This window comes from Oryza glaberrima, chromosome 4 (genome assembly GCF_000147395.1).
Source record: "Oryza glaberrima chromosome 4, OglaRS2, whole genome shotgun sequence".
Lineage (NCBI taxonomy): Eukaryota > Viridiplantae > Streptophyta > Magnoliopsida > Poales > Poaceae > Oryza > Oryza glaberrima.
Window position 1 is genome coordinate 20,794,065 of NC_068329.1, and position 20,897 is coordinate 20,814,961.

Here is a 20,897-nt window from a genome sequence, read left to right on the forward strand (position 1 = left end):
CGGGGCTCATAATGGGCTGCGTTTGAGTAGCCCGCTGTCCGGACTCCGGAGACAAGCTATGGGCCTCAAAGCTCAATATTCGAACAAATTTCCAAAAGCAAACCTTCCAAATACTCCCTCCATCTACTTTTGATAGTCATATTTCATCTTGGCACACAGACCAACGATAAGTGATTGTACTAATCATCCATTTAAATATGTTACTAGTCATTCCTCGTAAACAAGCGATTCATTAATATTTACATTTCTCGATGCCCATGTAGCCAATCTTGTGTGAAAGAATGAAAAGTCACGTATTAAATCCAAGAAAGCCATTAAGATGATAAGTTGTTGGATTGAAATATGCCTATCAAAAATAAAATTTTCAGATTTGGAAAAATGACTATCAAAAATAGATGGAGGGAGTAGTTCCAATGGAGTGTCGGGCTTTCTTTCGAAAAAAAAAACATAGGATTTTAGTATGAAACGCAAAAATGTGAAAATGTAAGGATAAATAGAAATACATATATACTCTAAAACAAAGAACCATAAATAAACTTAGTAGAAAAAAAAGCATGAGATTATAGGTGTTTGGAACACAAAATTGAGCTAATTACAAGAATCTCGGTAAACAAGCATGTTTACCTTAACATTCTTACTTATATAGTCATTTGAATGGAAGATTTGCACCTTAATCTGTTTTAGAGTTAGCAAAGAAAAGAAAAAAAAATGTTCCAGCAGATGTTTTAGAATTCTGATTTCTGAAACTGCGTCCAGCCTATAGGATACTTAGGCCCTCTTTGTTTAGGCTTATAAGCCAACTTATAAGCCGAAAAGTATAAGATTAAACAAACAAGCGGCCTTTTCGTTTGGTTTTTTTAAGCCATAAGCCACTCTAACGCTATCAAGCCAAAAGATAGGTTGGAGAAGCTTTTTTGACTTATGTGAGGTAGATGTATGACTCCACCATTAAACTTAGGACAGTAAATTCACCGGCTTATAAATCATATAAGCCAATAAGCTGACTTAAAAGTCTAAGCCAATAAACCTAAGCCTAAACAAAGAGGGCCTTAATTACTAATTTCAACTCCATAAACCTCCTATGAAACTGAAACTTTGCTTAAAGTTTTCATCTCTTCTTACATTTGTGTTTATTTTTCTCTACCTCTATCTAAATTCCAAACAGGTTTTGGTTTTTTTTTTACTTCCCTGCCATCTTATAAATTACAGGCTTACAGCCACTCTATTTCAAAATCCACAAACCTCAATTCCACCGCTCCAATTCCTCCTCTCCAAGGACAAAAAACAGAAGAAGAAAAATAAACTTCTCTCTCCGATTCGAAGCTCCTCGCCGCCCTCGGCAATGGCGTCTTCCGCCCATATGGCTGCCGTGCTGAACCTGCCCTGGGGCTACCGCTTCCGCCCCAGCGACCGCCAGATCATCGCCAACTACCTCGGCCCCATGGCGATCCACGGCGCCGACTCCCTCCCTCAGAGGGGAGACGTCGTGGAGGGCGTGGACGTCTTCGCCACGCGCCCTGCCGCGATCCCCTTCGAGCCGCGGCGCCACGTGTTTGGGCGGGACGAGGTGCGCGCCTACTTCTTCGGGGACCAGCCCACCGACAGCCGGGGCCGCGAGGTGCCCGGAGGTGCATGGCTTCCGTGCGGCGGCGGCGACAAGGCGTACTCCGGCGGCGCGGACGGCGGGGAGGCGGTCGCGTACAGGCGCAAGTACGAGTTCCGCGCCGCCAACGAGGAAGCCGACCGCGCGGGGGAGGAGGCGGCGACGCCGGCGCGGCCGAGATGGCGGATGAAGGAGTACCGGCTCAACAAGAGCGCCGCCGCGTTCCGCCGCGCGTACGCGCAGCCCAACCCCAAGGCGAACATGGACTGCGTGGTCCGCGAGATCTACACGAAGGCGGTGCCACCTCCAACGCCACCGTCCGGCCGCTCCGGCGACGAGGAAATGCAGGAAGGCTCCGACTACTCCGTCATGGACGAGGACGAGTTGGTGGACTACTTGCTTCAGGGCTTCGAGGACGGCAACTTCGACGAGGACCAGGACCAGCCCGCAGCGGCAGAGGACGGCGACTACTCCGACGAGGACGAGGACCAGCCCGCGGCAGCAGAGGACGGCGACTACTCCGACGAGGACCAGGACCAGCCCGCGGCGGCAGAGGACGGCGACTACTCCGACGAGGATGAGCCCTGAGCGGCGGAGTAGGGTGCGCCGTGCGCTCTTGTCTACCTCCGTCGGGGAGCCGATCGATCGGTGCGGCTCCTCCCGCATCCCCCCGCGGCGCCACCGTATCGTGGGTTTCGTCAGACTCGTTCTGTCCCATTCTCCGTTATTCAGTTTCGAGATGGAGCAGCGATGAACCGTTGACAACGCAGCATCGATCATCCAAGTCCTCGGTAGGTTGGTCTATCCTTCACTCAAATCCAGAGAGAACTTTTTGATTTGATGCGAAATGTTGTCGAATTGATCGTGCTTTGCTGCACCTGTATTCTGATCGTGATCGTCACAGACGCATTCTTTTTAGCCGTGCAGGAACTGTTTGTTTCTTCAGTACGTATAGCATTTTTGTTAGCAGTTGGAGGAATATAATGGAATAGAATTCTTATGCTGATTAGACATGAACAGATATGAAGAGAAACTCCAGCTGATCTTTAACTTGCTCTCGATGATTGATCTTCCTTTCTCTATGATAAATGATTGAGATTGTACACATAAGTGGAATTGTATCATATTACTAGATTTCTCAAGTTCAAGTACAAGGCAGCAATGCATGATTATACACAGAACTTTTTAAGGGGGAAAAAAATCTATGGAAAAAAGCATGAACATAAAAAAGATCTCAGATATGCTTTCTTCTACATTAGAATGATCAGGTGAGTATAAGTCGTCACCAGTCATCAAATTCTGCTGGGTGCAATGTCTATCATATTCTTCTCATCTATACTAAAAGCTTCCTGGTATTTCACAATGATCTCCTTGTCAAACAGTCAAACAACCATGTACGCAACCGTGCTAAGTTTCACAAATACTGAAATGCAGATTAGATAGAGTGGTAAGATCACTACCAGTGGCACATCCTGTTAAGAGCTAATTCGTGCCCTCCTATTCTCCGCGATGAGCGATGAACCTCGCCAAATGCTCTTTTGTTCCAGAGTATCGATCATCTCCTCTTCATCAAGAAAGTCCAAGTCACCGTAATCGTTCTGCGCCTCCAACTTTATATCAGCAGATAGACCCATCTCTCCTAGGGACTCAAGGCCTTTAATCAATGTTCTGTATGTTATCCTGTCGGGATCACTGTCCCATAGTTTCATTAGACGGAAGCAGTCCATGGTTAATTGTGTAAACTCGGCATCCAGCAGTGCCTTCAGAAGCACATTGAAGCCTTCAGTGTCAGGTTCCAACTGCTCCCTCTTCAGATATGAACAAACCTTGTCAACCTCAGACCGCAACCCTTTGCTTGCCAGCACTGTCACGATATCGACGTACAACAGCAACTTAGGCTTGTACCAATGCTCCTTCCGGATCTCCTCAAAGACCTAGCAGAAATCATCAACATTGAGAGGCATCTCAGTATCCATTCCTCAGTTCTAGAGAAGTTTCTGCTTGTGAGCACCATCTAGTAATCCTAAATGCAGATAAGAATACATAAAGCAAATCAATCAGGAGAGTTTGGTAAGCAAGGCCACAGCAAATATGTTAACACGACTTTACTGGTATTTAATATTCTACTTGTATTGTCTCACATAGAACCTAATCCATATCCTACAGTAAACAGACGTATATCCCCTGTTGTGCTCTAGAAAAAAGTATCCACGACACATCTCCATTTTTTTTTAAAAAAAAAGAATCATGTTGGGTTAAGGCGAGCAAGAATTTTAGATGGCCAATACTCAATAGCAGGCTAGCAGCCAGAACAGCAGCACATCATGCTACTCCCTCCTTTTCATGATGTAGGATGTATATCTAGATTCATTAACATCTATATGAATGTGGACAATGCTAGAAAGTCTTACATTATGAAACGGGGGAAGTATTTACTAAGGATGGCAGGGTTCTAAGCACTTAACTCAACAACAAAGGCTCTGCAGTGATAAACTGATAATTGATAAATTAGTGGATGAGAAAATAGAACGATAAAATATCCAGTGGAGTGCCTTGAACTGTTCAGGAGTAGTGACTAGTGAGTATATACCGGTGATCACAGATTCACAGATACTCCAGTAATGTCAGGTTTTAGCTGAATCCTTGTTCACAAAATTTCTGATCTCGCCTTGGTTCCTCACGTAATAATAATCCCTAAATTAAGTCATGAGAGAGTAGCACTGTTGAATCCCTAGATCATACTACTTCACAACTTGTAACAATTGACGCCATTTGATATTGCGTTCAAAACGTATTGACATCTGGTACGATTCGCTGACAAACTGAATCACAGAATTGTAGTATATACACTGCGCACGGTGACAGTCACAGGCATAAGAGGGGTGTACCTGGAGAGCGAGGAGGGCCTCGCCCTGCGCGGCGAGCTCGCGGAAGACGGCGACCATGTCGGCCTTGAGCAGCCGCCGGAGCTTGGGCTCCACGGGGACGGCGGCGGCGGCGGCGGAGGGGGAGCCCCGGAGGGCGGCGCGCTTGAGGGACTGGACGGCCTGGATGGCCTCGGTGCTGAGGTAGCGACCCCGCTGCGTCGGCTTCCGGTTCTTGCTCCTGTCCCGCATCGTGATGACGGCGGCGGCGGCGGCGGCGGCTCTCCGACGAGCGGCGGCACGGGGAGGGGCAAGGCGGAGTGGCGAACGGACGACCGCAGCGGGGAGCATCGCCAGTCGCCACCGTAAACGTGCGAAGGATTGGGATTAGTTTGGGGTGGGCCAGCCTGGTTGCTCTATGGCCATATGGCCCATGAGAAATATAAATTGGAGTAAAGGACATCTATCTATCTATCTATCTATTATTAAAACAGTTTTAAAAGGAGACATCACATTGCTGCGGGGCTAAAATTTCCACATTAATCGGAGAAAAAAAAGAGAGTCCAAGAAGAAGTATAATTTAAAAATAGCTGAAAAGTTTCCATATAAGAACCCAATACAATATGAATCAAAATTCGAAATAAAAATAAAATAAAATCCAAAATTAGAAAAGAAAAGGAGAGTCCAAGTAGGAATACAATTTAAAAATAGCTGAAATTCGCAATTAAAAATAAGGAATATTGAGATAAGTTTCCATATAAGAATCCAATATGAGATTAATCAAAATTCGAAATAAAAATAAAATAAAATCCAAAATTAGAAAAGGAATGAGAGTACAAGTAGGAATAAAATTTAAAAATAGCTGAAATTCGGAATTAAAAATAAGAAATATTAAAAGAAGAGTCCGTATAAGAACCCAATACGAGATTAATTAAAATTCGGAATAAAAATAAAAATAAATCCGAAATTAGATAAAGAAAATAAAGAAGAATTCAAGTAGCAATTCGAAATTAAAAATAAGCAATATTGAAAAAAGAATTCATATAAGAACCCAATACGATATTAATTAAAATTTTGAATAAAAAAATAATATCCAAAATTAGAAAAATTAAAAGAGAGCACAAGAAGGAATACAATTTTGAAACAACTGAAATTGAAAATAAAAAATAAAAACATTAAAGAACACAATACGGTATTAAATAATTTTTTAAAAAAAATAAATTTTGAAATTAGAAAAATAAAAATATGATTTTAATTATGAATACAATTTATAAATAACTAAAATTTGTGATAAAAATAAAGATTATTGAAAGAAAAGACCATCTAAAACACACGAAAAGATAAATTAAGTAACATGCCTATAAAGGAGTAGAATGTTGGCGATTGATATGGCATATAAAAACTGCTAATAAAACACCAAATAGAATCCTAATGACGATTAAAAGGAGGGACGACAGGCAGGCCGTGAAGCAAACGAGCAAGACGATTGCCGGTAATTCTAGAAAGTAAAAAAAATAAACCCCATTGATAATCATATTCGATTTTTAAAATCTCAATGACAATAAAAAGGAGAAGCAGCGAGCGGGGTGTATAGAAGTATAATTGCAGAGCCACCGACGGTTGACGGGACTTTTAGAAAATAAAATATGAATTCCAACGATAGTTATGTTCGATTTTTAGAATCACAATGACAATAAAGAGTAGGCGGCGGACGGACCGTATAGTAGCATAGTGGCATCGTTTGACGAGACTTCTAAAAATTATAAAAAATGAAACCCAACAAGACAATAAACTATAAAAACTACAAGGTTAAATTTTAAAAGGTTTGGAACTTCTAAAAAGTAAAGAAAAAACGATAATAATTATGTTCGATTTTAAAATCTCAATGACAATAAAGAAGGGAGGCAGCGGGCGAACCGTAGAGAAGTACAATGGCAAAGCCGCTGACGGTTTGACGGGACTTCTAGAAAGTAAAAATGAACCCAAATGATAATTATGTTCGATTTTTACAATCTCAATGACAATAAAGAGAAAAGACAGTGGACGGGACATAGAGGAGTATAATGGCAACATTTGATGGGACGTCTAGAAATTATAAAAACGAAGCCCAACATGACAATAAACTCTAGAAACTATAAGACACAATTTTTAAAGGTTCCAAGGAGAATGAATAGAAATAGTGGTAGATCGAGCAAGCAAATAAAGAAGAAGATGACATAAGGGGTAGCAACTGGTGTGACTTTTAAAAAAAATTATATAATTAGAAACATGATGATGATAAGGTTTGGCCTTTCAAACTCTTAAGACAATGAGATAGTTATTTAATAAATTTTAAGTAAAATCATACTTTAAAAATAGATTTTGTTTAGGTGCTAGCCGCGCAATTGCGCGGGCCACCCAGCTAGTTTTGCAAAAGAAGAGGTGTTCGTAAATTTGTCCAAGTAAATGTGCTAAGTTATCCCTATTTGTTTATGTACTTCCTCCGTTTCACAATGTAAGTCATTCTAGCATTTTCCATATTTATCTAGATTCATTAACATCAATATAAATGTGAGAAATGCTAGAATGACTTACATTGTGAAACGGATGGAATACTTCACATTTTCAAATACTCCATCCGGTCGATGTTTAGAATAGATTTTGATTAAACTTTTGAAATTTCGACCATCACTAACTTCTCGAATAATTAGTTTTTTTTTTGTTACAAAAGAAATGGTTCACATAGATGTACCTTAAAAGGTACTATCATAAAGGTACTATCATAAATGTATTATATTTTATGAATTTTTTATAATACAAAATTAACGGTCGAAGTTTAAAATTTTACCCAAAACTTATCTAAAATACCATATATTTTATTACCGGAGGGAATTAATTATTGGAAATATTTACTATCATTGTTCTATAGGGTGTGCGTGTTAATAGGGGTGAGTGTACACGTATTGTATTTGAAAAGAAAAAAAATACTGACAAAGATAAGAATTATGGTGATGGAAATTAGATTTTACGTGATGGTGGACGTGTAAGATTCAACTAACTAAAATTAGAGAGCTCAGAAAGGGACTTTCCTCCCAATTATAGTCCTCTATATTAAAAAGGTGGGAATTTACTCACAAACTCCACCTTCCAGTTACTCCTACAACTCATCATCTCCTCCAGCCAAACAAAAGACTTATTAACCCCTAAAATTCCCATCCCCTCAGCATCCTTTACAAATTTTTTTCACTGTCGTACGTCGAAGATTTTATTGTTCAGAATCGACACGGCCATACAGGGAGGCCTAATGGACATTCTAGTCAGCAGTGAGCACTCCGCGTAATAAACGGTCGCGACAATGGACCGTGGCCAGGTGTCAGGCCGCCAGACGCGCGAGCGCCTCGCCGGCGCGCTCGCCAGTGGACAGCCGGAGCCTCCGGTAGTCGTCGTACTTGAACTCCCTGTACCGGCGCGGGTGCTCGCCGTCCACCAGCTCCCCCGGCGCGCTCACCGTGTCGTCCTTGGGCGCCAGCAGGAACATGGCGATCGACACGCGCGGCACCGCCGCCACGCACTGCACCCTGTGCTTCACGTTGTGCAGCCTCCCGTTGCTCCACGCCTGAGACAACACACCGAGATTCGGTGAGAAATTCCCGCGAAAAATGGAGTAGTAGTTACTCCCTTCGTCTCGAATTATAAGTCGTTTGATATTTTCTTAATATTTTTAGGTTGAATTAAATTTATAGAAAAATAACAACACCTACAGCACCGACGGAGGGATATCTTATTAATTTTAGTAATTAAATTGAATATATTTTGATGATATGTTTGTGAACCTGGCCGACGTCGCCGACGTTGACGACGAACGAGCCGGGGAGGGGGTCGACGGGGACGAACTCGCCGGCGGCGGGGTCGAGCACCTCGAGCCCGCCGACGCACTCGTCCTCCTGGAGCACGGTGAGGAAGCCGGAGTCCGTGTGGACCTGCACGCCGGGGGAGCCCACGGAGTCCTGCGTGTAGTTGTACCTGTTCATGCGGAACTGGCACGGCCAGTCCTGGAACGAGGCGCCGTGCAGCCCCAGGCTCGCGGCGACCTTGCCGGCGACGTCCACGATCAGCGAGTGCATCCTCTCGGCGTACGCCTTCACGGTCTCCCTGCTTCATCCGGGCCCGGATTAATTCATCCGTTTCTTGAGACCAAAATCGCAATTCCAATTGGGATTGGGGGGCGGTGCAAGATCAGTAAATGGTCACCTGACGTGGGGCGGCGCGTCGAGGCGGGCGCAGAAGGCGTCGACGTCGGCGGGGGCGGCGGCGTCGCAGAGGCCGAAGGCCTCGTAGAGCGGGTTGGCTGTGCCGGGCGGGACGTAGCCGCTGCCCGGGATGATGTCGGCGTTGCGGCGCTTGGCGTCGTCGGGGAGGTCGAAGAGCGCGCGCACCGCGGCCTTCATCTCGGCCTGGAGCCCCGGCGGCACGCCGTGCCCCGACACCCGGAAGCAGCCCAGCCGCGCGCACGCGTCGCGCAGCCTCGCCGTCTCCTCCGCGCCGCCGCCGCCGCCGACCAGCCGCAGGTCGATCGCCGGGATCTCCACCATCTCTCTCACTCTCGCCTTTCGTTCTTGGCGCGGGGGCTCGCCGCCGAGTCCGGGGTGGTGGTATTTAGAGGTGCGACGTGAAAGCGACGCGCGGGGGCGAGGGGGCGCAGGGGGGCGGCGAGTCGCGCCACGGCTTGTCGCCTGGGAGCGACACGGTGCGTGCGAGCAAGGCAAAACGAGGCCGTTTTTTGTTGGCGTTATTTGCCCTGTTCGGCGAGACAGCCGATCGACACACGGGGGGGCGCCGTTTCCCGCTGCTGCCTCTGCCTTTGCTTCGTCACGACACTCACCGCTCGCACCGTGGTGGATCGAACGATCAGCACGACATGTGACACATGTTTCTAGCTTGCACTTTACGAATTCGTGCGCGATATGGACAGGTGAGATTGAGATTGCTTCGGATGATCGCAGTGTTTGCTTCTGGTATCCCACGACAATGAAAGGGAACATTTTTATACGAGGTTTTTGCTCGGAGCACTGCTACACGTATTAAATTTTTCTTACTAAATTTGTACTAACAATCATTTCAACCGTTTGATTCAAGTAGATGTAAGTTATAAAAAATCTAGATGCACTCATAACATGACATGTCAATGTTAGTAAAAATTTAGTAAGAAAAAGTTAGTACGTATAGAATTTTCCTTTTTCTCGTTCAGTATCTTAATTATCCTGCACACCTGGTGTGCCGCTGTTTCATTGTTTGTCTTCTGACATAGACAGAGGCAACGACGAGGATAACGCTGCGCAGAACCGGGGACATCCAGATACGCAATCCACACTGATGAAGTCGTCATCCGTGACGTTTGGTTTCAGCATGCTGCGTTCCATCTCAGTTCGTAGTGGCTCCTCTCCCCTATATACGCGCAGCGCATTGGCATAAATCCATTCTGTGGCCAGCATTGCAGGACACAGGGCGCCTGGGGCGAGTGGGTCGGGTCGCTCGGACGCAGCGTATGCTCAAGTGCGGGGCGGGGTCCAACCAAAGTAGTAGTTGTAGCCACTAGCCGGCGCCACCCACTGGCAGTGGCAGCCAGCGCACTGCGCACGCCCGTTCCCGTGAAATTCTCATACGCGCCCGTGAAATTCTCGTACGGCCATGGACTCGGGCCCCTCGGGTGGATGTGGAACAGGCGCGCGCCGTGGCTCGAGGCGTCCCCCGGTAGGTTGTGGGGGAAGACGAGGCCGTACGTCGCGACCGCGCGCGCGCGCGACGTTGCACGGGCGTTTCGGCGTGAGATAGCTCTCGCGGCTCGGCGGGCTGCGGCCTGCGGGGGTACGTGGGAAACCGGGGGGGAGCGAGCCGTCGGGGTGTTTGCCGCTTTGGGTTCGGGGTGTACGCCTGTCGTCTCCGTCGTCGGAGTTCCGCGAGAACGATGGTTGGTACGCGCCTGACCAATGTTGACGACGGACGAGGCCGGGAGGGGGTCGACGGGAATGAACTTGCCGGCGGCTGGTCCAGCACCTTGGGCTCCTGGAGAACGATGAGGAAGCCGGAGACCGTGTGAATCTGCACGCCGGGTAACCTGCTTCCTTAGGCCCAGTTCGAGTAATGGAGATTAAATACGGACATAAAAAAAAAGATACATGGTAAATAGATTTATATGATATTTTACAGTAATTTCTACATATATATTTTTTTATAAAATTTACTTCCTCCATTAAAAAAAATTCACAACTGCACTTATAATGGGACGGAGGTAGTATCTTTTATCAATTTAGAAAGTATGTTAATGAAACAGAGATAAATTTTGTATCTTTAATCAAAGAAACAATGGACCTTACAACCTCGAACCTGTTTCGAAGGCTAAGTTTACAATACTTTCTTAGAATATCACCGGTTGAAACAGAAACAGCCTGCGGACTTCGTACAAGATCAATTGCAACTGTATACAGATTTTTCTTGAACAACATATCAAGCCTACTTTCCATTGTCTCTCCATTGCAAATAATTTTTTTTATTATTCACTGACAGAATAATATTTCCTCACGAGAGTCTGAAACATCCCCCACCGCCCCACCGGCATATTATGTGCCTATGTGCAAAGTGCAATCAACTAATTCCTGAGATCTCTCCAAAAGAAGAAAAAAACTAATTCCTAAGAGCAGGTACAGTATATAAGCCAGCTATAAACACATATCAGAGCAGATACAATAGCAAGCTATAAGCCAGCTGCAAACATATTTTAAGAAGATAAATGAGAAGAGAGAAGAGCAGCGGACTACAGATTTGTAGTTAGCTGTAGCACAGACTTCAAGACGTAGTGTGTGTATGACAAGTAGGACCAGGTATTAATAGTGTAGTATAACTATTGTATGAATAAGCTATTAGATTGGCTATAGATGAATTGGAGCTAATAGTTGGCTATCCTATTAAACTTGCTCTCAAGGAGATAAAAGAGAAGAATGAAAAGAAGCGGGCTATAGATTTGTAGCCAGTTGCAACACGGACTCCCAGACACAATACATATATATGACAGGTGATACCATATTATATTAATAGTGTAGTATATGTTTACAGATAACTATTGTATGAATTGGCTATTAAATCGACTATAGATGATTTAGAGCTAATAGTTGGCTATATACTATTAAACTTGCTCTAAGATCATAGTATACATTAATGATATTCTTCCGGCTCCTCTGATCTTCAATAACACACAGTAAATAGCCCCGAAACCAACCAACAAACTTTTTCTCGCCATCAAAGGCCCAGGACCTCTACCATCAGCTTCATAGAATACACAGCTTCAGGTCTACCAATAAATTAGATCCTGTATAGATGAACATGAATGGACATAAGAATTGCATTTTACCAAGATAAAATCCTAGTACTAGAAAATGTACTGAGAACAGCACAGGAATTAATGAAATAATCAAATGCACGACACATGTATTATGGCTAGCTTTTGTAATGAATAGCTATAATTTATTATGGATCTGTTTGGTTAATGCCCAATTTTCCATGCACTGTATCTGCCACAGAAAGGATTTTGATGAGAAGAAACTCCAAGCACTTACTGCTTCCCCGTCCTTTTTGCCGTCCTTAGTCTTAAACTCCAGAAAATGGCATGTTGAATGTTGGCAAGATTAAGAAGCGTAAACTGCACAGATCCTGATTCACCCAAATATATGAAAGGACTAACTTCAATCTCAGAGAGAATAAACAGAGGAACAGCACAGTACAAAATGTCTTGTAACCTGTCAATTTGAAGCCTTGAAATTTTCTGGATTTTTATCCTGGTCTTCTGGAGAGGTAGATCATATGTTTATCCTGATCTACCTGGCACCCAAAATATATATAATTGGACATGTGATAGGCATCTGAATCTAAGGTATGTATGTCGCCGTGAACCTCTGTGTGCGACTGAAATAAATAGTACACTCAATATACCACTACTATATCACATCAATCTTTCCACTCATAAAAATGAAATAGACGATTGATCCAAGCTCTGCAGGTTGAAGAGTCGAACAAGCAACTGTTTTCATACTCTTAGAGGGTTCGGAGTACAAATATGATCGGCAATAGCAAAGCAAATATGGCAAAACCAAACAGAAATATGGGTAACCCTGCATTTGAGTCACTAATGCTATCCCTTTGGATATAACATTCTACTCCCTCTGTTTCATAATGTAAGTCATTCTAGCATTTCCTACATTCATATTGATGTTAATGAATCTAGACATATATATCTATCTAGATTCATTAACATCAATATGAATGTGAGAAATGCTAGAATGACTTACATTGTGAAACGGAGGTAGTATATGGATACATAAGTAGCACTAATCTTGTCTGGACAGTCCATTGAAGCAAATAATTGATGACAAATACATAAATAAATGTGGTACATCGTAAATAATCAAAAGGCTTATCATTGTGAATGCATGAGCCTTAATTTGACAACAACATTATGTAGTGTATTCTGTACAAGTGGCCATTAAGGATTTAAAGCTTAGACGAATTATATTTGAAACTTCACACACTCACAGCTCTACTCTCTCAAACAAAATTTTGCAGCAATGCTCAGTGAATAGCAGAAGCTGCAGAATGCCCAAGCTTTATAGTGATTGTAGTAAAAAAAGATCACCAGGATTGTGTAGTATTGTAGTACTAATTGGTGAGGCCAAATAATTTCTGGAGGAATTACCTTGAAGGATGGCTCCATTCTCGAGCACATGCGCTCCCAGGTGGCATAAATGATGGTGCTCTCCCCAGCATAATCAGCTCATAGACAAAAGAATAATACCCTAGAGATATTCCAATCAGATTACAGTTCAAATAGTACACATTAAATGAACTCATCTATCAAAAACGAAGTTGCTAATAAACTGGAAGAAGTGATTCGCTCAACAATAGTTAGGATGGGCAAGCTAGACCCTAGATTGAAACAAACAGGCTAAATCATCAGGTGTTTGGGCTACATTCATAATCTAGATTATTAAGAGAAGTAACTGGTTTTCAGATGAGTTCAGAAAAAATCATTGATTGAAGTATATTTAACCCCACATGAGGTAAATTTAACTCATATAAGTATGACCTGCAGAGATTTCTTTTTGTTTCTCCCATATCAACAAGAAGTCAGTAATAATTTAAAGTAGGATGTAGGAATGGTTTTTCGCTAGCATCTGAATCACCCTACCCAAGGATCCGGCAGCTCTTCACCATTCTCTTCAACCTTCAAGCCTTCATGAAATGCTCCACAATTTGTTGACTGTTGATTAGAAATAGGAAATTTAGAAGAAGAAAAAAAAATACTCTACATGAGCTTGAAAAATGTAACATGCAGTTTTGAAATCAACCTCATGGCCCACAGTACTTGAGCTAAAGAGATGACGGTGCAGTTCAACAACAAAGAATACACATCAGGGGGGAATGGTGGTGCACCTAAAATTTTAGGTGTTTGGGAATTGAAATATCACCACTCAATGACTATGGTTCAATGAGATAATTACTGCACAAATTATTGGTCATTATTGGACGATGTACCAAAACAGTCAAGAGCATATCCACTGGTTGCAGAATAGTACCACAAATGAAGTATAAATCTCCGTGTATATGCAATCTTAATCTTCCCAATCATATGATCAGTACAATCAACAGGTATAAAATTTAGAAATTTTATTTGGATTGGGTGTGGAAAAGGTCAACCAGGTAACTGCATGACCATAGATGTAACTGTAATCTGAAGTTCTGAACAGTACCTTAATCATCAAATTATTGACCATGGAATTACTGCAAGCGCAACAGACCTTGACATCCAACTGAGCCCAATAATCTGACTTCCTTTAAGGCCAAACCAAAGAATGGATGCTACAATCCTACAAGCTTGCTTAGCCCAGCAACAAGAGAAGACCAACCATAAAATTTGCTGATGTCCTCAAGTACCATGCACAAACAGTAGGCTGCCCTGAATTCGCAGACTCTCAACAAGGTTAACACTTTCAGCAAACTTCCCACATTTGTGAAAGTACCGGAGTAAGCATGTCATACTGATGGCATCAAGGTTGATTCCTTCCACATGCATACGATAGAGAACCATACGGATAACTGAAGCATTCTGCTGCCTGCAGGCTGCAGAGAGGATAGTGTTGAAGGAGACTGAATCACAGGGAACACCAGTAGAGCTAAAATGGTCCAACATCTGCAATGCCCCCTGAAGATCCAGCTCCATACAGAAGCCTTTCAGTATAGTGTTATATGTTGTAGTAGATGGTACAAGTCCTCTCTCCATCATTCCACTAACCAAAGCTAATGCTTTCTTAACCTGCCCATCACAGCATAAGCTATGGAGGTATATATTCCAAGTGATAATATCCACATGATTGCTCCTGTTACATACCATTCGTATAAAATTCTGACAGGTCATGACATCCCCAGTTTTCAGAAAGCCAGCAGCCAGAGAAGAAATGGTGAAATAGTCAGGGACCAATCCTGCCTCCTCCATCAAATCAACAATCACCCGAGCTTCTGGTATTCTATCTTCACAGCAGAGTGCATGGAGTAGCACATTGCATATGGTGCTATCAAGACAACAGCCATTTTTGCATGCCATCCTGAAAACATGCATCGCAGCATCAATCTTACCATCTCTACAGAGGAAATTCACAATTACGGTATATGTTACAACAGAGGGTTTGCACTCTTCATCGCACATCTTCTCCAATGCCCTGTATGCGTCGGCCCACATCTTCTCCTTGCATAATCCTAAGACCAATGCTGTATACGAATAAACGTTTAGAGAGAGTCCTCTCTTCTTCAAGTTACAGAACAGAGTCAATGCCTTATTGCTGCAACCTGACTTGCAAAGACCAAACAGAATTTGGTTGTACATATACACATCTGGCACAAACTTCCTATTTACAAGCACCATGAAAACCTCATATGCAATCTCAGCGCTGCCACTTTTCAATAGAATCGAGACAATGGCATTGGCGATAGGGAGAGTCGGAAAGTAACACAGACTGAGCATTAGGTCGAACACCTTCAGTGCAAGTTCAAAGTTAGAGCCACTAACAGCTTTCTTGATGAGTCTATCCACCGTGGTGAACGAAGGCACGAATCCGCAGCGAGACCACATCTCTTCGAGTACCGCGTGCGAGGCGTCGAGGTGGCCTAGCCGGAGCAGCCCGTTGAAGGCGGTATTGAAGGTGAGGGCGTTGGGCGCCGGGCCGACGGAGCGCATGTGACACAGCACGGCGGCTACATGCTCCGCGGCGGCGACGTGTTGCGCGGCGGCTTGCCCGGACCGGAGGTAGGCGTGGAGGAGGGCGTTGTAGTCGTGGGCGCCTGCGGGCGCGGGCCGGAGGAGGGCGAGCGCGTCCAGCGCCGCGGCCAGGTTCCCCTCGGCGGCCGACGCCCGCATGCGGCGGCGGAGGAGCGTGGCATCCGCGGGGCCGTGGGATTCGGGGTCCACGTCGGAGTCGGAGGTGGAAATGGAAGCTTCGACGGGGGAGGCGGCGGCGGTGGCGAGAGCGGAGCGGAAGCGCAGGCGGACGCGGCGGCATGAGGCGAGCATAGGATGGGGGGCAGTTCCTACCAGCTGCGATGTGATGTTCGATTCATGAGGAGGACGGTGATGCCGGAGGCGGAGGTGGTGGTGGTGGTTGGGCGGCGCCGCCGACGCGCGGGCTGTGGAGGAGCGGTGGCGGCGCCGACGGTGGCGGAGGGAGGCAGGAAGCGGCGTGTGGAGGAGGAGGCGGCGGCGCCGCGTCGCGCGTCGGCGTGTGGGCGTGGAGGAGGCGGACTGGCGGTTGCTGGGCTGGATGGTTAGGTTTTTCGGTTAATTGTCTAATTGATGGGCTGAATGGGCCAGTATAGTGTGTCTTATGGCCGAATAAAATGGAATAAGTTCATCATAGGTCCCTTAACCGAATCCGATTTTCGTCCTTCAACTGGAAAACCAGATCGGGTCCCTCAACTATCACACCCGGTGCAGATGAGGTCCCTCAGCGTTTTAGATGGCGGTTTTGGCAGACATGACGCTTAGTGGCTAGTTTGTCTCTGTCTTCATCTGACGTGACGCTTACGTGGCAATTTGAACCGGAAAAGTAATAAAACTCGTGGGACCCACAGATTAGTTTCACACATAAACTAATAAAAAATAGTGAGCCCCACATGTCATCCTCACTCTCTTCTTCCCTCTATCCCCTCTCTCTCTCTCTTCTTCCCTATAATGTGGACTGGGGCGGCGGGCGGACGAGCGCGACCGCGGCCGAAGCAGCAGCGCACGAAGCCGACGGGGCGGTGGCAATCCGCCACCGACGCCGATATCCACAGCGGAGGTGCGCGTCCTCCTCCTCCTTAAACCCGTCACCATCGGTGGCTATCCCCCCTCGGCCTCCGCCCGCGACTCCTCTCCTTCCGTCGGCCGGCAAGCAAGATACACAAACAATTAGCAAAAAGGCCGACCCTATCGGCATCGGCAAGCATTCCCCGATCCAAGCTAGCTTCTACCAAACATCGACTCAGTGGATCTCAAGGATGTGTCCGCCCAGCCAGATTTTACTTAGGCCTCCATCCAAACAGTCTCTAAAACCACCTTCTACCTATGGCCTGTTTGGCACAGCTCCAGCTCCACCCCTCTTGGAGCTAGAGCTCAGCCAAACAGTTTTAGCTCCACCAAAACTGGGAGTGGAGCTAGGTAGAGCTCTCTCACAAAATGAACTTAGAGTTGTTGAGCTGGGTTTAGGCAGCTTCACAACTCTACTCCAGACCCAACTTCTAGAGCTAAATTTAGGAGTTGGAGCTAAATTGAGGGCTTGTTAAATTTGTTTGGTTTAAATAATTAAAAATGTCAAATGTCTGGTCGTATAATTCGGATCAGGAGCGAATCCAGAAAATGAATGGTAGGAGGGCTTGTCTCATTCCTCCTCTAAGAGCATCTCCAACAGCTTCCCCAAATCGAACTCTCTAAACACTCATATAGCCAACTCTTTATCTGATTTAACTAGTCAAACTAGATACTCACTCCAACAGACTCTCTATTAATCCTCTCCAAAATAAAAATAGACCCACATGTCAGCCTCTACCCTCTTCTTTCTCTCTCCCCCACCTTCCTTCTCTTTCCTTCTTTTTCCCCTTTTCCTTCCTTCCCGTCGACCACGTTGATGCCGACGGTGGCTGACACATGACGCGCGGTGGTGCAGCAACGCGGGGAGGCGGCGCTCGCCGAGGTGCTCTCCCTCTCCCTTTGCGGCGACGAGGCGACGGCGGCGGAGCTCGGAGCGGGATGGCGATGGCGGCGGCGGAGCTCGGGGTGGGGATGGCAAAGGCGGCGGCTCGCCACAACGACGACTTGGCGAGGCGATGACGACGGCGAGGAAGATGCAGCCACGACAGCACATGGGCAGGGATGGCACTGGAGGCACATGGCGGCCACGGCGACGGAGTCGAGGGAGAGGCGCGGGAAGCCGCAAGGGGTGGCCCTCTGCTCCTCGCCGGCCTTGCCTGGTCCTCCGTCGCCTTGTCGCCGTGGCTCCGCTGGTTCCGGGAGGCAGGGGCGAGAGAGAGGAGGGAGGGAGTGAGGTGGAGCGCGGGGACTCGGTTCCAGGCGATGGTGGAAGGGGGACGGCAGGGGAGGCAGGGCAAAAGAGGCGCTCGCGCCTCCGGTCCATTTCGGCGGAGGGCGGCGATGGAAGCAGCCGAGGCAGCGTTGAAGAGTTTGGGGACACAGAGAATGCGAGATGTGGGAAGAAAAATATGGTTGTGGGTCCCACAATCCCACAGTTGGAGAGCCAGTTTTGGCTGGCCAAGTTTGGCCACCTAGGAGCCCATTTGGCCAACCAAATAGCTTGGAGAGCAGGATAGCCAGTTTATTGGAGCTCGTTTTTTTTTTTCAAAATTTCTAAATTTTAGTTTAGAGAGTGAAATAGCTATGCTGTTGGAGATGCTCTAAGCCCCTACCCCTTTTCTCCCTCTTCTTCCTCCTCCCATCTCTCCCTTTCTCTTAATGGTCAATTAGCGGGGTAGGGGGCTTGAGCTCCTAGCACCTACGCTGGATCCGTCTCTATTCAGACCGTTACAATCTCTACGGCAATAGTTAAGGGGCATAATTTAGACTTTTTCTATATTTTTATCCTAGTTCTAGGTTAGAACTTAGAACCAAGCAAGCCCTAACCATGCACGTTATTATTCACGGGTAAATCGTAATCGTACTCTCAGCTACCAAAACAGTTAACGTGCAGGGCAATACAGGTTCAAGAATCAAGAGAGAGAAGACTAGGAAATATCCGCACAAATTTTTTAACGCGAGCGATGCAGAGTTAGGCCAAGTAATCCACGATCTCCACGAAACAGATTGAGCATAAATATGGGTTATTATTTGCGACCGCGTTCGTTGAAACCCTACGACGATCTTAATTAGGAGTAGTACGTAGGAGTAGCGCGCTAACCTCTTCTCATCCCATGCAGCACGCCGACGACGACATGCCAACCCACCGGCGGTGGGCCGACCTCCACGCCGGCCTCGTCTCGCGCGTCGCCGACCTCTGCGCGCTCCGGGGCTACGCCTCCTGCCGCGCCGTCTGCGCCTCGTGGCGCGCGGCGCTCCCGCCGCCGACCTCGCGGCCGCTCGCCCCCGTCGCCGACACGGCGAGCCGCCACGGGCCACTGTCGCTGGCCGTCTGCTCCGTCCACGCGCAGCGCTGGTCCCGCCTCCTCGGCCTCCGCCAGCCGTCGGGGCTAGCCAACGCCACCGGCGCCAGCCGCTGCGTCGGCGCGCGCGACGGGTGGGTCGTCCTCGCCGCCGCCAACGCGAAGGGCGCCGCCGCCGCCGCCGCGAGCGTCGTCCTGCTGTTCAACCCGGTCACCGGAGTGGAGATCCCGCTGCACGCGTCGCTGTACGATCCCAACTGCGAGCGCGCGCCGGCGGCGTCGACGTCGCCGGCGCCGAAGGTCGTGTTCTCGCCGTGCCCCACGGCGCGTGACCTCGCCGCGGTGAGCATCTGCCGGCCGAACAGGCTCGCCGTCCAGAGGACAACCGACGGGCACTCCTCCGCCCTCGTCCTGGACACCGCCGCGCTCATGGACAGCGACGACCTCGCCGACGTCGCCTTCGACGGCAACGGCAGGGTGGCGTACTGCCTGACGAGGCACGGCGCCGTGCACGTGCTCCGCCTCAACCGCCGCCGCCACCGCGGCAGGCTGCGACCCATCGAGATCGAGCCACTCGTGGCCGGCGCCGTCTTCCCCTCGCCGTACGACACCATCGCCCGGTTCACGGACGCCAAGAACCTGGTGCTCTGCGGCGGCGCGCTGTACCAGGTGTGGAGGCGGCCGAGCGGCGCGGGCTCCGCCGTCGCGCCGGCCGGGATCTGCGACCAGCAGCTGCTCCGCATCCCGGAGGGCGCCGTCTTCGTCCTGAGGTACGAGCCGCCGGCGTCGGCGGCGGCGGGGGGGAGCCGCCGGCCGCCGTGCTGGTCGGAGTCGAAGGATCTCGGCGGCCACGCGGTGTTCCTCGGGGCGAACGACGCCGCGGCGGCGGCGCGCTGCGGCGACGGCGCGGCGGAGCTGATGAGAGGCGACTGCTTGTACTACTGGGCCAGCCGCGCAGAGGGGGACTACGAGGCCTTCGTGTACAGCATGGCGGACAGGATGTCCACGCGGTTGCCGCCGGCGACCGGTGGCGTGTCGAGCCCGCTTTGGTACTTCTTGCCGGCCGGCGCGGCGAACGTGGAAGCAACGACGACGACCGCCATGGAAGCTGCATCAGAGGAAGTGAGCGTCGCAGTTATTACAGTATAATTTTATGGTTCATATCACACCGGTCTCTCTATATAGGAGTATGTGCTAGTACTAGCTACTATCTTAGCTTAGTAGCTTGTTAGGATGGGTGGTTTGATCATTAATTAGCCAAGAGTTCTTTGTTTTTTTTGGTGCGAACTATGCTAGTATATATACTATTTATATTAAGCTTCATGTTGTCATTTTGGGTTCGATTTACTGTATGCTTGCTCAAAAGTATGCGTGAGCACGGGAAGAGTTTATCCCGTACGTCCTCGAGGGAACGTTCTCGTGTTTTTCTATGTCGCCCAAAAAATCGTCAAAAAAAATTAAAATGATTTAGTAAGATAGATTAGTATAGTGTGTATGGCTTCATAAACATTCAAGTCATATTTAACATATACAAGTAGACAAAAATATGACAAATTTGACCCTAAATATAACACATAATTCATGGTTAAATTTATTATTTTGCTTGATCAACCTTATCATTTTTTTTTCAAATTCTTTTGATATTCTTTTAGATAGCATGCATAAAATAGGGAGCGTCCTCTCGAGGGACAAAAATCAATCTCCACACGAGCATATTAATTGTCATGTTACACGAGCATATTAATTGTCATGTTGTTAGTTTC

General features: G+C 47.2%; 5 protein-coding genes and 1 pseudogene across 5 annotated transcripts; 3 read left to right on the forward strand and 3 right to left on the reverse strand.

The window, feature by feature from the left end:
- The first annotated feature begins 1,248 nt into the window (after positions 1 to 1,248).
- On the forward strand, positions 1,249 to 2,659 carry LOC127769417 (NAC domain-containing protein 67-like). Its single transcript, XM_052295001.1, has one exon. The coding sequence runs from the start codon at positions 1,343 to 1,345 to the stop codon at positions 2,189 to 2,191; it is 849 nt and encodes a 282-aa protein (XP_052150961.1). The 5' UTR covers positions 1,249 to 1,342; the 3' UTR covers positions 2,192 to 2,659.
- A 51-nt stretch (positions 2,660 to 2,710) lies between these two features.
- LOC127769418 (protein THYLAKOID ASSEMBLY 8, chloroplastic-like) lies at positions 2,711 to 4,881 on the reverse strand. Its single transcript, XM_052295003.1, has 2 exons — positions 4,492 to 4,881; positions 2,711 to 3,537 (listed from the first exon to the last, which is right to left on the reverse strand). The coding sequence occupies exons 1-2, from the start codon at positions 4,816 to 4,818 to the stop codon at positions 3,079 to 3,081; spliced, it is 786 nt and encodes a 261-aa protein (XP_052150963.1). The 5' UTR covers positions 4,819 to 4,881; the 3' UTR covers positions 2,711 to 3,078.
- Positions 4,882 to 7,531: 2,650 nt separating this feature from the next.
- On the reverse strand, positions 7,532 to 9,299 carry LOC127769636 (2-oxoglutarate-dependent dioxygenase DAO). The gene is made up of 3 exons (XM_052295238.1): positions 8,698 to 9,299; positions 8,280 to 8,598; positions 7,532 to 8,062 (listed from the first exon to the last, which is right to left on the reverse strand). The coding sequence occupies exons 1-3, from the start codon at positions 9,036 to 9,038 to the stop codon at positions 7,820 to 7,822; spliced, it is 903 nt and encodes a 300-aa protein (XP_052151198.1). The 5' UTR covers positions 9,039 to 9,299; the 3' UTR covers positions 7,532 to 7,819.
- A 2,031-nt stretch (positions 9,300 to 11,330) lies between these two features.
- LOC127771912 (pentatricopeptide repeat-containing protein At1g05670, mitochondrial-like) lies at positions 11,331 to 16,291 on the reverse strand. The gene is made up of 5 exons (XM_052297856.1): positions 14,244 to 16,291; positions 13,682 to 13,753; positions 12,237 to 13,289; positions 12,057 to 12,150; positions 11,331 to 11,809 (listed from the first exon to the last, which is right to left on the reverse strand). The coding sequence occupies exon 1, from the start codon at positions 16,055 to 16,057 to the stop codon at positions 14,420 to 14,422; it is 1,638 nt and encodes a 545-aa protein (XP_052153816.1). The 5' UTR covers positions 16,058 to 16,291; the 3' UTR covers positions 11,331 to 11,809; positions 12,057 to 12,150; positions 12,237 to 13,289; positions 13,682 to 13,753; positions 14,244 to 14,419.
- Positions 16,292 to 17,547: 1,256 nt separating this feature from the next.
- LOC127772040 (uncharacterized) lies at positions 17,548 to 18,309 on the forward strand (annotated as a pseudogene).
- Positions 18,310 to 18,945: 636 nt separating this feature from the next.
- Positions 18,946 to 20,359, forward strand: LOC127769291 (uncharacterized). Its single transcript, XM_052294830.1, has one exon. The coding sequence runs from the start codon at positions 18,946 to 18,948 to the stop codon at positions 20,281 to 20,283; it is 1,338 nt and encodes a 445-aa protein (XP_052150790.1). The 3' UTR covers positions 20,284 to 20,359.
- The last annotated feature ends 538 nt before the right edge of the window (positions 20,360 to 20,897 follow it).

Bases quoted from the DNA above. Each gene is read 5' to 3' on its own strand.
- LOC127769418 (XM_052295003.1), bottom strand. From the start codon at position 4,818: ATGCTCCCCGCTGCGGTCGTCCGTTCGCCACTCCGCCTTGCCCCTCCC. The intron at 3,538-4,491 runs GTACACCCCTCT...GATTTCTGCTAG, and splicing joins AGGCCCTCCTCGCTCTCCAG to GTCTTTGAGGAGATCCGGAA.
- LOC127769417 (XM_052295001.1), top strand. From the start codon at position 1,343: ATGGCGTCTTCCGCCCATATGGCTGCCGTGCTGAACCTGCCCTGGGGC.
- LOC127769291 (XM_052294830.1), top strand. From the start codon at position 18,946: ATGCAGCACGCCGACGACGACATGCCAACCCACCGGCGGTGGGCCGAC.
- LOC127769636 (XM_052295238.1), bottom strand. From the start codon at position 9,038: ATGGTGGAGATCCCGGCGATCGACCTGCGGCTGGTCGGCGGCGGCGGC. The intron at 8,599-8,697 runs GTGACCATTTAC...CGGATGAAGCAG, and splicing joins GACGCGCCGCCCCACGTCAG to GGAGACCGTGAAGGCGTACG. The intron at 8,063-8,279 runs GTTCACAAACAT...GTGTTGTCTCAG, and splicing joins ACGTCGGCGACGTCGGCCAG to GCGTGGAGCAACGGGAGGCT.
- LOC127771912 (XM_052297856.1), bottom strand. From the start codon at position 16,057: ATGCTCGCCTCATGCCGCCGCGTCCGCCTGCGCTTCCGCTCCGCTCTC.